Source organism: Mastigoproctus giganteus, chromosome 8, assembly GCF_048544385.1.
Source record: "Mastigoproctus giganteus isolate SK-2022 chromosome 8, ASM4854438v1, whole genome shotgun sequence".
NCBI lineage: Eukaryota > Metazoa > Arthropoda > Arachnida > Uropygi > Thelyphonidae > Mastigoproctus > Mastigoproctus giganteus.
The window spans coordinates 11282231-11298059 of NC_143582.1; the positions used below are offsets into that span (position 1 = coordinate 11282231).

The 15829-nt window shown below is 37.0% G+C and overlaps 1 protein-coding gene across 6 annotated transcripts in view; it reads right to left on the reverse strand.

Annotated features, from left to right (window-relative positions):
* Positions 1 to 15829, reverse strand: part of LOC150081248 (phosphatidylinositol-binding clathrin assembly protein LAP-like) — a 325729-nt gene that overhangs the window by 70790 nt on the left and 239110 nt on the right. For 5 of the 6 annotated variants that reach the window (XM_090379536.1, XM_090379532.1, XM_090379535.1 and 2 more), the window contains one exon: positions 7056 to 8018. The exons of the other annotated variant lie outside the window; for it this stretch is intronic. In XM_090379536.1, the coding sequence (XP_090235662.1) occupies positions 7056 to 8018 (963 nt within the window). The remainder of the gene's footprint in view (positions 1 to 7055; positions 8019 to 15829) is intronic. 6 annotated transcript variants of the gene reach the window in all.

Here is a 15829-nt window from a genome sequence, read left to right on the forward strand (position 1 = left end):
AATTATGGCAAGGCAAGCATTCATTAGGGCATGTTATTATGCCCTAATGAATGCTTGGAACAAACTGAGGGGTGAAATGGGAGAAGGTTTTTTTTTTTGGCTGATGCTGCATAAGCTTGCTTTCTTGCATCATATGGCTCTACTAATGCTATTGTACAAAATAAAAAATACAGTAATAAAAAAATTAAAATATTTTGTTAATGAACAATTTATCCACTAGTCCACCCACAATTCTAAAGAAAAGGGTCAGGTTACCCCCTCCACTTTGGGAGGAGTTCAAGCTCCCATGAGATTCAAGTGAGGATAACCTGGCTTTTTTTTTCCCCCACCATCATGGAAAGCATTCATTAGAGTAAGTTATTGGGGCAAGTGAGTCTAAACTGATGTTATCATCGGTTGTGTTCACACACCAATCAGTACATTCTGCCACACCTACCTGTCAATCAATATATTGTTCTTGACTTCTGCTCCAGACCGTAACATCTACCGCCTGTTTACGGAGCAAGCAGCTTATTAGTTTATTTGGGTTTTAGAAGCATTAGCAACTAAGGGCATATTGCTCCAGGGGAGATATGTGGTGGTCATTCTGACCTTTCCACATCATCCATATTTGGTGGTCACAGGCTCAAACCCCGGTCTAATCAAGAAGTGTGTGCTACGCACTGCTGCTCCTGCCCACCTGGTTACAGAGGTGCCCCGAGCAAGCAGCACTAGTGTGGTAGCAGCAAACAAGTTTGACCAGTAAGTTATCCAAAGTTAGCCGTGGTTCTCGTGCTGGCTTTCTTTACCTTCGCCAATTTATCTTATACCAACCTCAAAAAAATCAAATACTTTAAATCTGAAAGCTTTTAATCCAAGGTACAGAAAAACAAACATATATAACAATGAATTTTAAAGTACCTGCTACACAGGAATGTAGCTATTTATTGAAAAAATGCTAATAATGAGAATTAAGGAAAATATTAGGATTACAAATTAAATATCATTACAAGTTGCTTAACAGAAGTTTCCAGTAGTTCATTATTACACACAATTGCTGTATTTGAATGTTATTGCATGAAATTGTCTAACTGGTAACTTCTTTAGATGAATTGAACTATAATGGTGTTACATCCATTACTTGAAGTTTCTATTGAAATTATTTTTCTTGGTCAGTATTTACCAGATTTAGTATTTTCATTTCCCTCCTGAATAAATTGTCACCAGTGTTTCACTCCTGTTTATAAGTCCTATACATAGGAAAGTATTATAAAGGAGACTGTAATGAAGGATATAGTGTATTGGTATATTAAATGCAAGATCACAAAACCCAGAATCTGGTATGTGTTCCTGTGTTAAATGAGTGGCTATATTTCAGATTCAAAGTGGATTTGTCAAACAAGCCACATTTGAATTCTGGAGTTATCTCCCAGTCTTAGTTACATACAACTAATAAAATTTTAATTGTGTTTTGTTTAGTATTAGAATGTACTAGTATAGTTCAGCATTGGAACTTTCTAGATTTTAGGATTTCTCAATGTTTAAGTATACTAATCAACTATTTTTCATTATTATGCATAGTGTCTCCTTTCTATTTTAAGAAGCCTCCCTATGTAACATCATTCCCAATTTTATTATGCATATTACACATTGTTAGATGCTAAGTATAAGTTTATGATATTGAAAGGACCTCTTGAGGTCCGATATAAGGTACACGTAAGTTCTGTTAGGCATCGACTGCAAAGAATGAAAATGTTTATTCATAGATAGTAGATACTATAAATGTATCTGTAGATACTATAAATATACAGAGTGATTCAAAAAGGACTTTACAACTTTGTAAGTATTTATTCAGGAGACTTAATTTATTGAACCGTCATATTGTAACAAAAAACATCAAGTTTTACTGACATAGTGCCTTAGTACCGAATTCCATCACCGCGAGCACCAGCAGCTTGCATTTCAAAATGGCTACTTTCACAGGTCAGTGGATTGGTCAAGCAGGGCCATTAGCATGGCCACCTCATTCCCCAGATTTGACACCTCTAGACTTTTCTATATGGGGTTTCATTAAAGATAGTGCTTGTTCCATCCTTACCTACCAATCTTGCCAAACTCAAAACTAAAATCACCGGCACAGTTACAGAAGTTATGCCCGATGCGTTACGTCGCATTTAGGAGGAAATAGAGTTCAGATGGGATGTCTACCATATCACTAATGGCAGTCACATTGAACCAAAATGATTGTTCTAGGTAAAACCTGATGTTTTTTGCTACAATATGACAGTTCAATAAATTATGTCTCCTGAATAAATTTCTACACGCTTACGAAGTTGTAAAGTCCTTTTTGAATCACCCTGTATAATATCTAGTTTTAGTATTTTATTTTCTCCTATTTTGAATTTATATTTATCAGTGAATAAACATTCTTCTACACTGTTTGGTCAGTGCCTAACAGAAATAACATGTATAATTTTTGGTTGTAATATGCAGCACTAGTTTTAATATCTGTAAAAAAAAAAATAGAACATTAACCTTTAACAGAAATGTGTTGTGCAGAGAGTATGTGTGCACTCACTCTTTCGTCAAGTTATGTAGATTTTTGACAAATAGTATTCAAATATAAAAAATATAAGTATGACAAATATATTATCAAGCTTGTGTTTTGCAGTGATGGGAGCATTTTTCCAGCAGAAATTCTCCATGATCAGACTACTGCCATTTCAAGGAGTAAAAAAAAGGCATAAAGAATACATTGTCATATAGCTTAATTACAGTTAAGTTCATTAACTGTGACAAGAACCAACTAAACAGCAAGGGTGATTTTCTATTGCAGCAAATGCTGTGATCATAGTGCAGAACAGTAGCTCATGGCATTAGTAAATGCTCTTTGCAAGGACACCCTCCACTTCCAGTTATACAGACTTAGCAAGTAACTGCTTTAGACAGAAATTCAAGATATGGGTTAGGTACTGCAGGCTGATGCCTCCAAAATGGTTAGAAGTGTATTGTAACAATGTAAATAGCAAAAAGGTTCATTGTTTGTACTTCCACAATCTAGAAATGCTACTTTTCTCAGGTGCAGGAAGTAATTTTCCCTGCAAATCATTCTGGATTTTATCTTGCACAGCATGCAATTTGGTATGGGAATGCATTTTATGTAAACATAATAACAACTAGAGGGCTTTGTTCACCAACCGTCACACACTTTTCTACAAGATGTAGAGGTATGATCGAGTAAGTCAAATCTTTTCTATGTAAAAGACATCTGTCAAAATGCACTGATTGATATCTAATCAGAAAATGACCTATGTAATTATTTACCTGTGCATTTATAGTGATGTAATTGCCCCACCCACTTGCACCATGTGACCCACATCCCTCTTCTCCCATTGGCTACCTCACCACGTGGTGTTCTCAAGGTCAAATAAATATCACTATGCAATTATTTACATGCGTTTACATAGGAAAAGGCCTTTTGCTTCGGGTTCCATAATGCATGAGGAATATTGTTGCATCCGAAAAAGCAGGACTAAAATATTTAAAAAATACTAAACTATTTACAAATATACGAACTACAAGTCCCTTCATGAGATGACATTACAAAAAAACATCAAATGATGCTGGGCATGGTCATGTATTAGACAGTGAAGCATGTGCACACGAGGTTCATGAACATTTTGGAGGCAATTGTCTTTCAATGCAACAAACATTAGCAATGTGTCCCATAGCATGCTATGTTTGAGCATGCTTAATGCTGATGGGATTCTTCCTCTAGCTCAGAATAATCACCTGAGAGGGCATAAATTCAAATTGAGGAAAGACAGATGTAGGATAGACGTGCAGAAATTTGCCTTTAGCCAGCGGGTGGTTGGTTGGTGGAACAGACTTCCATCCCTTGTAGTGGAGGTTGATAGCCTAAATAAGTTTACGGCTCAGCTGGACAGGTATTTTGAACGAACAGAGGGGTGAAGTGGAAGTGGGTTTTTTTTTTTTTTTTTTTTTTGGCTGATGCTGCATAAGCTTGCTTTCTTGCATCAAATGCCTCTACCAATGCTAATATACATGCTCTACACTGTCAATGGCAAGTGTCTGATTCTGCCCAGTAACCCATTTGTGTTTCTTCCATTTAACGTTCACCAACCTCATGCTTCACTGTCTAATACATGACCACACCCGACATTATTTGATGTTCCATTGTAACTTTTTTTGTATATTAATGCCAGCTGATGAAGGGACCCATCATCCTGATATAGTATGATTGTAGATAGTTTTTGTAAACATTTGTACAGTTTTGTATTGTATAATGTTATTTGTATAATAACATTCTACTAACATTATAATGCACTAATCAAAATCTAATCAGGAAATGACCTACTAATTATTTACCTGCACATTTGTAGTGATGTAATTGTCCCACCCTCTTCTCTCCCATTGGCTCAAATAAATATCACTAGGAGGAAAGCTGTTTTAATGTATAGAGAGATAATGAATATAGCTAATACCATAAACCAGCTCAGTGTGATTGATGCAGTTATACTAAGAAAACCTGCCTAACAACCATTGACTTTCCTTTGTGAAAAGATATTTAGAAAATGTGAAAGGTAGCCAGCTTGCAATTAGCAATAAAACTTCAAATTAATTGATACTTCTGTGTTTAAAATTTCCTTTGATAACCTTGAATGAACACTAACAGAATTATGACACTATTGATGAGAAAAGTAAAGTATATTGATAATAGTACAAAAAAGGACAATGCATTTTAAGGATTTTTGCACATATGTTAGATTAGAATTTGGAAATTTAATAAAGCTATGGTATTTAGTTTATTCAATCCATTTAAAGCATTAGGAAGGAAGCCAAACATGGCTAAACAAGACAAAGTTTTTTGGAAGTAGAAAGCCACCTCCAAAGTTTTTGATAAGAGTTTTGTCCACAGTTGCTATCAGTAGTGGCCAATGGTACAAGGAAACAAGCTTACACGGCATAAGGGGAAAAATGCTGCCTATATCATCTATCCATCCCTCTAATAATTTTAACTGTTCCTTAAATTTATTCAAATACCTAGTTTCAAAATACAGATGGAAGTTTGTATGAATTAGTTACTCTAGCTGAAAAGCAAATTTTTGCACATCTACCCTGGAATCATCCTTTTACTCCCCCAGTTTAAATTTGTCCCCTTATGTATATCAACTGAGATAGTGGTATTGAAAAATAAAAGAAAGCAAGCTAATAAATACAGCATCAGCAAAAAAAAAAACCAACACTTCCCATTTCACTTGTCCATTACCTCTAACAGTTTATCTAGTTCATCCTTGAATTTATTCAAACTACCCTCTTCCACACCAGATGAGATTTTATTCCAAAATCAACCATCCTCTGAAAGAATTTCTGCTCAATCCATTTAAGACCTTAAACACCTCAATCTGATCTCTTTGCAGGTACCTAGTTTACAGACAGCAATTTGTAGAACCAAAGCCTTTCTTGGTAATAAGAGCACCTTTTGCTCCCTTCATCAGTATTGTTACTCTTCTCTGCACCCATTCCAACAGATCCACATCTTTCCTAAAATGAGGCTTGTGCAGACCTGTGCAGTATTCAAGATGTGGCCTAACCATTACCTTATACAAAGGGATAATCACCTGCCTATCACTGCTGGCAAAATTCCTGTATATAATTGACAAAACCCTATGAGCTCTCCTGGCAGCCTACCACTCCTGCCCTGCTCAAAGAACTTCATATCTGACTGCACAGTGGTGAGGATACCATGAGCATTTAGTTTATTCAATCCATTTAAAGCATTAAACACTTCATTCAGGTCTCCTCACAGGTGCCTACTTTTCAGATGCTGTTATTTACAGAACCAAAGTCCACAGTCTTTTGTGCCCCTGCCTAATCTTCTTGCTCTTCTTTGTACCCACTCCAGCAAATCCAAATGAAGCTTCCAAACCTACATGCAGTATCAAGATGTAGTCTAACTGTTGACTTATACAATGGGATAATCACCTTGTCCCTGCTGGTAAAATTCCTGTAACTCATTGGAAAGACACCCATGGATATCAGCCTATCTACACTACTCCGAGAACTGCACATCTGACTGTATAATTATCCCTAGCCCTTTTTAATTCTCCACTATCTTCATTGTGGTGCCACAGTTGGTTTCTGAAACTTCCTTGACTAGTAATGAAAGGTATGGTAGGATTAGATAATAATAATAAAAAAAAAAACGTTTTTGGTTAGATAAATTTTTTGGCTGTGGTCGTGAGTTTTCAGCATTATTGTAATGGTGGGTTAGGTTTAATTATATTGATGTTCATTTTGGATATAAAATCACTTGGTACCTGATTCTGCTACCGTCAGGAGTTGATTTTTTTCCCCCCTCACTTCTTAAACTCAAATTTTATTAAAATAGATAGTTCAAGTTTAGTATTAAAAAAGTGTTTGGCACTGTGTTTCCAATACTGGTTTTGGTTCATTAGAAATCAATTATTTTAAAATACATTCTTGACAACACCTACATAACAAAAATTGATTATAAATGAAATTCCACTTTTCAAATAAAAAGCAATTTTCCACACCACGTCCTCCAAAATAAGGATCTAAATTTTGGAAGGAAACTATATAAACTATTTTCAAAAGGATTGTGAAATAAGACTGGTGGGAAAAAAAAAAAAAAAAAAATTATTAAAATATTTTTAAATTGCTATTATTAATATATGTATTAGAATAGTATAACTTTTGATTACTGCTTAAATTCTGATGAAAAATTTAATATTGAATAATTTATAAATGTATACTGCCTATACTCAGATGATCACAATTTTCTAGCATATTAAGTTAATTTTCTCATGAGTAGGTTAATTTAAAATAAAATATTTTAATTTCATTATTTAGTTGAAGTTAGAGCTATTACTCCAGTGTATAGCTTTTCATCATTTACAAAATGTGTCTAAAAAAAGGTAACTCACTTATTAAAAGCCATTAATCAATATCATTTTGCATTTTTATATAAAATTTAAGTACACTATTCTCAAAAGATACAAAATTAAAAATGCAGCAGTTTTAATTTTAGTCACCTGTCCCAGTGATTCCAATTCCAGCCACTGATTTTGCTGGAGAACTGAGGCCTGATGGTGGTGTTCCATAACCTGGAGTAGAAGAAGCCCTTCCCGTTGGGGTTCCTGCAGGTCCAGTGCCAGCGAGAGAGTCAAGCCGTGTCAGAGAAGAGGATGCAAGGGAAGCAGGAGGAGTACTACTAGTAGGTAAACCAACAGAAATTGGAGGCGGTGCAGGAGGCTGCCCTGCAAACCCAAGTCGGGGTCCAATGATGCCAGGGCCAGGAAGGGAAGAGGATAGGGTAGGTGAAGATGATGCTGCAGCTAGAGATACACGCTGAGATGGCATCTGCATTGCTTTCTGTATAGCAAAATTTAAATCATCAATTCCTGAGCTCTTTTGCTGGGGCTGACTTGGAGGTGTAATCATAGCTGCATGGGCTGGAGAGCGTGTCGTTCTCAAATCAGGAGTAGAGCCTCCAACTGAAGTGTTAACTCCAACTTCAAGCCCACCAAATGGAGAAGGAGGTGGGGCACATGGCTGGGCAGATAATGGCTGCTCTCCAAAATCAGCAAAATCACCACCATCCAATGCAAAGAGATCAGCACTTGCATTACTACTTTCTGTAGCTGCTGAAAGAGGAGGAGGAGGAACAGAAATAGGAGGAACAACTGCAGTAGGAGGATGAGAAGGTACAGATGGAGGTTCAAATGGAGCACCAAAGGGATTGACTTCTGTTGCTGCAGGGACACCTGCCTTGTTACCCCATATGAAATCTGTAGGCTCTTCATTTGCAGTAGATGAAGGTGGTACTTCCTCTGTACTTTCGCTCATTTCGCCAAATCCACTATCTGGTGGGTGGGAAAGAATGGGAGTGGTACCAGCTCCCCTCATCAATTCTGCTGTAGGTGAAGGGGATGTTGAACGACCCCCAAAAGGTTCCAAAGCAGGTAGAGTAAGATTTGCCGTTTGCTCAGAAGAAGCTGGTTATAAAGAAGTACATTACATGCTTTTAGTTTACCATCAACCTTAACTTTTAGGAAAGAGAAAATTAGTATGAAAAGTTATTTTTAGTATAAAGAAAGTGATAATCTAATAAAAATGAAAGAAAATTACATGCAAATTAAACATCCACACATACATGCCAAAAACATTCAAATTCACTTAATTTCAGACACTGAGATTCACCATTATATTAAGTGGATGTAATTGATTTTATAGCAACCCTGCTTACAGGATGTCATGCAATGCCAAAAGCAAAGCAAAGCAGAGAAGATAGCCCAAAGATGTATCAACAAAGCTATATTTAAGAATGTTTATGCTTGAAACTCTTAAGGATTTAAATATATATATATCCATCAAATTCAGGTAGGTGAAATATATATAAATGGGATCAGTGATAGGTATTAATTCAGAAATAGCAATATCAACACCTGTAATCAAACAGCTGTCGAAAATACAATAACACACATGAATGGATTCTTGTTTCATAAGATTCATGAAGGTTTTTTTTTTTTTATGAAAATTCATATGAATTTGCAATAGTGCTTACTAATGCACATGCCAGTTTGTTCTAAAAAAAATCTTAAACATTAAAATAAATATCCTATTAAAAAAGTAGCAACCATTAATCCTTCATGTACAGAACCCTCCAATTTTTGCATTGTGTTATCATACTAAATATCTAATAACTTTTGCAGTTATTTCTTTTAGATATTTTGGCTTATGAATCCTACAATTCCTCATCATACCTACTGACTGACAAGGAAAGGTCCAGTAGCAATGTAAATAAATGGTGGTTTGCAGTGATTAGATTATCCCCCTTCAGGCGTAGTAAATGAAGAAACTCAGTTGGTTTCAGAGTGATAGTATTCTTTACTTGAATATGTGAAGGTTTGATTAAAAAATTCTGGGGTTGACTGTATTTTGAAATTTCAGTGTCATAACTTAAAGTAACCCACTGCAGGATGGAAGCCTCCTCAACAATTCATGCTGAGGGAAATGGACCATAATCTGCCATGCTGGTCCAGTGTGGGTTGGCAGATAGACTATATTCAGCAGTCAGGGGCTTGAACCCCGGTCTACTCAAAGACCATGTGCTACTGCACTCCCGCTTCTGACCACTTGGCTATGGACACAGTAATGCACAAATAACCCTTTATGCGCAGTCAATCAATTTGAATTAGTTTGCAATGATCAGGTGTTGTGCATTTATGGCATATTAGTGATTTTAATGAACAGCAAATTTGCATCAAACTTTGTTTCAGCTTAAGGAAAAGTCTAACAAAAACCCACAAAACATTAAAAATAGCTTTTGGGAAAGATGTGCCATTCAAAGACTTCAGTGGAATGAAAAGTTTAGAGTGCTGCTTGTCCACAAAGATTATCCGTTCTCTAGTTGCCCTTCACTTAAAAACCAATGATTCAATCGTTGATAATCTGATCAGGAGTGATCAATATTTAACTATGTGCAAAGTTGCTTGTGAAACTGATATTTCTTATGGGGCTTTGGTTTTTTTTTTTTAGGAGAATTAGCAACTAAGGCCATATTGCTCCGGGATTTGCGGTGGTCATTCCCTGACCTTCCGGCATCCTCCGTATTTGGTGGTGACGGGCTCGAACCCCGGTCTAATCAAGAAGCGTGTGCTATGCACTGCTGCTCCTTCCCACCTGGCTACAGAGGCGCCCACTCTTATGGGGCATATCAATCAATTAACACAATATCTGGGAGTGTGATGCATTTCAGCAAGTATATGCCTTGCATCCTCACTAATGATCAGAGCAGCAAATATATGCCTTGCATCCTCACTAATGATCAGAGCAGCAAATATATGCCTTGCATCCACACTAATGATCAGAGCAGCAAGTTCTCACATGTAAGGATCTTCATCAATGTGCTGCTGCTGACTCGCAATTTTTTTTCCATCATTAAACTAATATGCCAAATCATATGTTTATGGTTACAACCTGGAAACAAAGGTCCAGTCCTCTCAATAGAAAACTCAATCTTCTCCAAGGCCCAAAAAATACAGCCGAAGCTCTATATATAACGACCCACAAATTTGAGAAATAATCTGAACAAAACATGAAGATCATAGATTGTACTTTTTGACTCAGACTGTTTCATTAGGAATTTGTCCCAAATCACCAATCGGCAAACTAGGAATACTAAAAAACAGTTCTAAAGCAATTGTGTAATGTCACTTAGAACAGTGCCAGAAAAGTAGGCTTCAGTGAACTGACACCTGCATCACTACACCCTTGCATACTCTGCATTTTCCATTAAAGAATTTCTTGAAAAGCACTCCATCTGTTGTTTGCCATCCACCATGCCAACAGATTTAGATTTAGCTTCCAATGACCAATGATTTTTTTGTTCCCCAAACTTAAAGCCCCCTTTGAAAGGTTACAAATTTGCAATGACTATGGAAATTTAGAGGAAGGATAACACAAACTATTAGCAATTCCAAAAGAAGCCTATCCAGGAATGGTTCCAGAAGTTGTGGAAGTGTAAGAGATTAACTGAAGGAGATCCATCTGAAGAGCTGCTAAGCTTAATTTTTTCCCCAAATAATAGTTCCAACCCCAAAATGTTGGATTACATATCTTCATATTGCTTATTTGTAATAAATTCACTGAAGCATTTTATTATTATAAATATTAAAACAACAAATATTTATGAGCACTCAATGGTGTCTGTCAGCAGAGACACTAACTTGCCATGAGTGGTCAAGAGTAAGAGTGCAGCAGCACACTGAGTGGATCAGGGTTCAAGACTGAATGACTGCTAAATACAAATAATAATTGTTATTTCATGTTTCATTGTAAACTCCTCTGACTTGGCAGTTGTGCCAGAGCGTAAACAAGAACTGAATGATCACTGAATTATGACCACCTACCTAATACTTCGTAGGACCTCCTTTTGGCCTCAGTACAGCAGTTATCCAACATAGCATTCATTCAACAAGATGACAAAAGTGTTCGGGAAGTATGGCCAACCAAGCTGTGTGTAATGCAGTCAGCAATGCAGGTATGGAGGTGATTGGTGTATCCAGGCACCTGATATGCCTTTCCATAGTGTCCCACAAGTGCTCTATGGGATTGATATTGGAGGGAGATCGGAGGCCAATCAATATACTGGAAATCAGAACTGTGTTCCTCAAACCATACCTGCACAAGTGCCCGGTGGCTTGGCACGTTGTCATCTTGGGAGACACCATCACCATTCGAGATAAAGTGTAACATAGCAGGGTGTACAAGTCAGCAAGCAGTTAACAATAGTCGAGACCACTGATATGTTGTTCATGCACCAGGGATCCAAGTTGCAGCCAGTGAAACATGCCCCACACCATACAACCGCCACCAACCGGCCTGCACTTTCGATATGATGGATCAGGAGCCTCATGTTGTTGACACCAAATCCATACACGGCCATCCACGGTGTGGAGTAAATAACATGACTCATCCGACCAGCACACCTTCCAGTCTTCTAATGTCCAACTTGTATGCTCTTTGCACCAATGAACCTTGGTTAGGAGAGGATGCTGTAGAGGTCGTCTGCTGGTATAGCCCATACTTGCAAGCATGCAACACATGGTCATGCCAGATACCATTCCAGGTTGGCCCATGGGTAGTCAGCTCTTCAACAGTGCTGTGCCTGTACAAGTCATCGGACCAGGCACTTACCCCTAACATCAACCTTTCCAGTTTTGTCATCGGGTCGTTGTTTGACCATTTTGATACCAGTCCTGGTACACTTTAACTATGGCGGCTCTCGAACAGCCCACCAGTTCAGCCATTTGGGAAATTGAGGCACCAGCTCGTCAAACATCCACAATCTGTTCTTTATCAAAGTCCGATAAATCCTTCCTTTTACCCATCACACTCTGAATCACACTATCTACTGAACCACTGACACCTTATCTATGCTAGTAGGTCAACTAACTCCGCACTCTCGTACTAACCCGTTGACCTAACATGGTCAACGGGTATATTCAGTTTTTATAGGGGGTGGTCATAATTCAATGATCACTCAGTGTATATCTGACACAGGGCATTTGAAAATTAAACTTTTCTGTAATCTTCTATGTACTCAAAGGCATTGACAAGTTGCAATGCTTCAAATATATTCAATATAACATTAAGTAGTTATGCCACTGCTTTACAGAATTATTTTCTTATATTACTGTAATGACACTAACTTGAAAATATACACAAGTGGTGTTAAAAACAACCAATTTTTGACAAACTCACAGGGAGAAATCAACTGGAGGATTAAATGAGGCTTTTTAATGCTCTAAAAGTTGAAGGGCAAGTTCACATGTACACAGTTTACAAAAGTCTGTACTTTTAAATTAATGTAGTGATAAAAATAAATTCCTAAAACAACCATTAATCAGATGAATAGCACATTGTACAACAAAAAATCCCTGGTAGTAAATATTTTGCCAAGTGAATGTTTAAATTCTAAAAAGGGATGTTAACCACCCAAACAAACTATAGACTAAGAAAAATTTACTATAGAGTTAAGTCAACGATGCACTCCCGTTCCTGGATGTCTTAGTGCATCGCGTAGGCCCACATCTAGAGACTTCGGTATATCGCAAACCTATGTGGTGCGGACAATTTACTAACTACAGATCTGGCCACGCACCCAGTCATCTCAACAGCACTGCCCGCACCCTATTCTCCAGGGCTTGGGGCCATTCCAGCACTGATGCAATTAGGCGTAACGAGATTTCCCGTGTGAAGGCAAACCTAACCAAATGTGGTTATCCATCCCATGTGCTAAACAGGTGCCTATTACAGGCACAAGAACTCACATCCCACCCAAGACCACCAAACCAAAACTGTATACTGTCCACCTACATTTCCTATTATCCAAGTATGTCAGGATGGATCTCAAAAATCCTCAGAAATTACATCAAATGTGTGGAGTTACCCTGCAGAAACCTACATTTACTTGTCTCCAGTGTGAAGACCCCTGTCACACCTCTTACGCAGCAATGTAGTATATCGCATCACCTGTAGAGACTGACAGCTGCTACATAGGAGAAACATCAAGACATCTCCAAGATCGCCTTATGGAACATGACAGAGCAATCTGGCTTGCTGAAACTGACTAATCCGCAGTCTCGGAACATTTTTGGGCCACCAACCACGATCCCAAACGTGACTTTAAAGTAGTAGACCACTCACGACACTTTCGCCACTGCCTATGACTAGAGTCACTTAACATATTAAACAATCCAAAGGCAATAAACTGCCACAAAGGCATATGTCTACACCCCATCCTAGAGACCACCACTTTAATGATGGATAAACACTGGAGTAAAACAGCACAAGTCCGTTCAACAATAGAAAAGGAATAACGTGCCTCACTCTCAGCTCATTGCACTTATCCGTTGTATTTAAATCAGTTGAAAAAGACTCTTTAGTCTTGAAAGCTACTGCCACTTATTATATATTTTATTATATTTAACTGGGTTATCATTGCATGTATATAAACTATAGACTGATCAGTTCAGATAACAGGCTGTTTGGATAATCACTTTTTGCACTTTTTTTTTTAAAATCCAAAGCTGTTAATTTCCCTGTTGTATATTCAAATACCAAACTGGTGTTATCAACACCAGTTTCTCAATTACAGTGGATTCTGGTTAATTGGAGCAGCCATTTATTTGGACAAATCTTAAAGAACAGAACCTAATTGAGAAGACAGTCAGGGTTTTCTTTGCTTAATTGGGACAACATGCTGTTTGATCAGGAAGGAGACCACAGCACTCTAGATTACCCTAAGATTGTACCCAACCATACCACGTGGTCCAATCTGATTTCTGGAGATTGCAACCATAAAGCAGTTTCCAGTTTATTGGGCTTTTCTGTTAGTGCAATCTATTATAAATGGGTAGTAAACTATCTTATTGCATTTGCAATAATACTGATAGTTGGAATTCTGTGGGTTTTTAACATTATGCTGAAATGTTTCTCCTTCAATGAAATCTTCAATCATATAAAAAACAAATTTTCAGAATCTTCTCTTCATTCCCATTTTTAAGCTTCATAACTTGTTACTCTGTATCTCATACTTGCACATATCATGTTAGTTGCTGTGTTCTTTGTTATTGATTGCTTCTTTTTGTTTTAAATTTTACACCCCCCCCCAAAATGTCAGTGAACAGAAACAACTAACTAATATGTACAAATTACAGTACGTATTAATTAAGCTTTGCATGCAATTGCAATTTATTTTGCTAACCTGTGAAAAATATTCCAATTTTCACGTATCTTTTAATTTAATTGGTAAGGTAATAAAGTAAATCTGTGCTTAATATATATCTTTACTTTTATAGCCTGTGGATAATATTTCTCCTATTTTTGCTTATTAGAATCTGCATTTAATATAATTAAAATTCAATTCAAACGTGATCACAATGACCAGCGCTTACTACATGTCATACAGTGAATGGTATTTTACTATGGCAAGTCCATCGTAATTTGATTGTACAGTGAACCAATCGTAAAGCAAGGATCCACTGTATTTTATCTATGAATGTGCAACTTTGCATAATTGGTGCAGCCACTTAATCAGGCCAAAGTGCACTAGTCCCAAACAACCAGAATCCACTTGATATAAATTTTGCAATTATAGATTGAACAATGTTTTATTAGTTTTTTTTTTCTCATTATAACAATACTGATATATGCAGAGCACATGTGACTGTCAGCCAGTTCTTTGATCAAACTGGATATGACAGATTGCAAACACCACGTATGAGATGTGGCTATTAAATAAAGAGACAGTGCTTGCAGCCACTACACACCAAGTGCCACTGTGAAACAAATGACAGCAGTTAACCTTTAATCTTTCCCTGGTTATCTGAAAAGTCCCATTCCAATGCTAATATGCTTTGCAGTAAAAAAGTTTTTTTTTTTTTTCTCGCCAGTTTGCCAGTAAAATGACAGACAAAAGAATTGAACAGAAAATTAACTTCAAATTTTTAACAAGATTAAAGAAAACACCAAATGAAAGTTGTCAAATTTATGGGGAAGATACTATGTCAAGTGGTTCATGTCTGAATGGCATAAAAGATTTTTTTTTTTCTAGAAAGAGAGAATGTGGAAGACTATGATATGGTATCCATAAAAACTAATGAAAATATGGAAGGTAAGAATGAATGAGAGTGATTTTGGTTTTTATGGAGCATAAGTGACAAGGGCCATGATGCACAAAGTCCAAACCAGGTAAGGACACCATTTAGAAGTGATTGTCATTTGAGCATTAGAATGACTGCATTAGAACTCACTATGGACAAAGAAACAGACAAATTAACTGAAAATTTAGGCACAAGAAAATGTGCCAATATGGTGCCAAAAATTTTGAATGAAAATCAAAGAATGATAAGACACCAAGTTTGCGAAGATGTTTTAAAAAAAAAAAAAAAATTCAAGATCCAGACTTTAAGTACAGTACTCAAAGCCTGGATCTTCTTCAATTATAGTAATTACTTATGATGAAAGTTGCCTGTTCCAGTACAACTGAGAAACTAAAAAACATCCTATGTAATGGAAGACAAAACAACCCCCCAGACAAAAAACCCAAAAATGTCAAAATCAAAAATGAAAAGATGACTTCCAGAAATGTTTCTGTGCTTGAGAGAGAGAGAGAGAGACAGAGAGAGAGAGAGAGAGAGAGAGAGGGAGGGAAGAGGGAGAGAGGGAATATGTGTGTGCGCACGCCCAAAGCAATTATTTTGAAGATAACTTGTAAGGTACAAAATATTTCATTATTTTA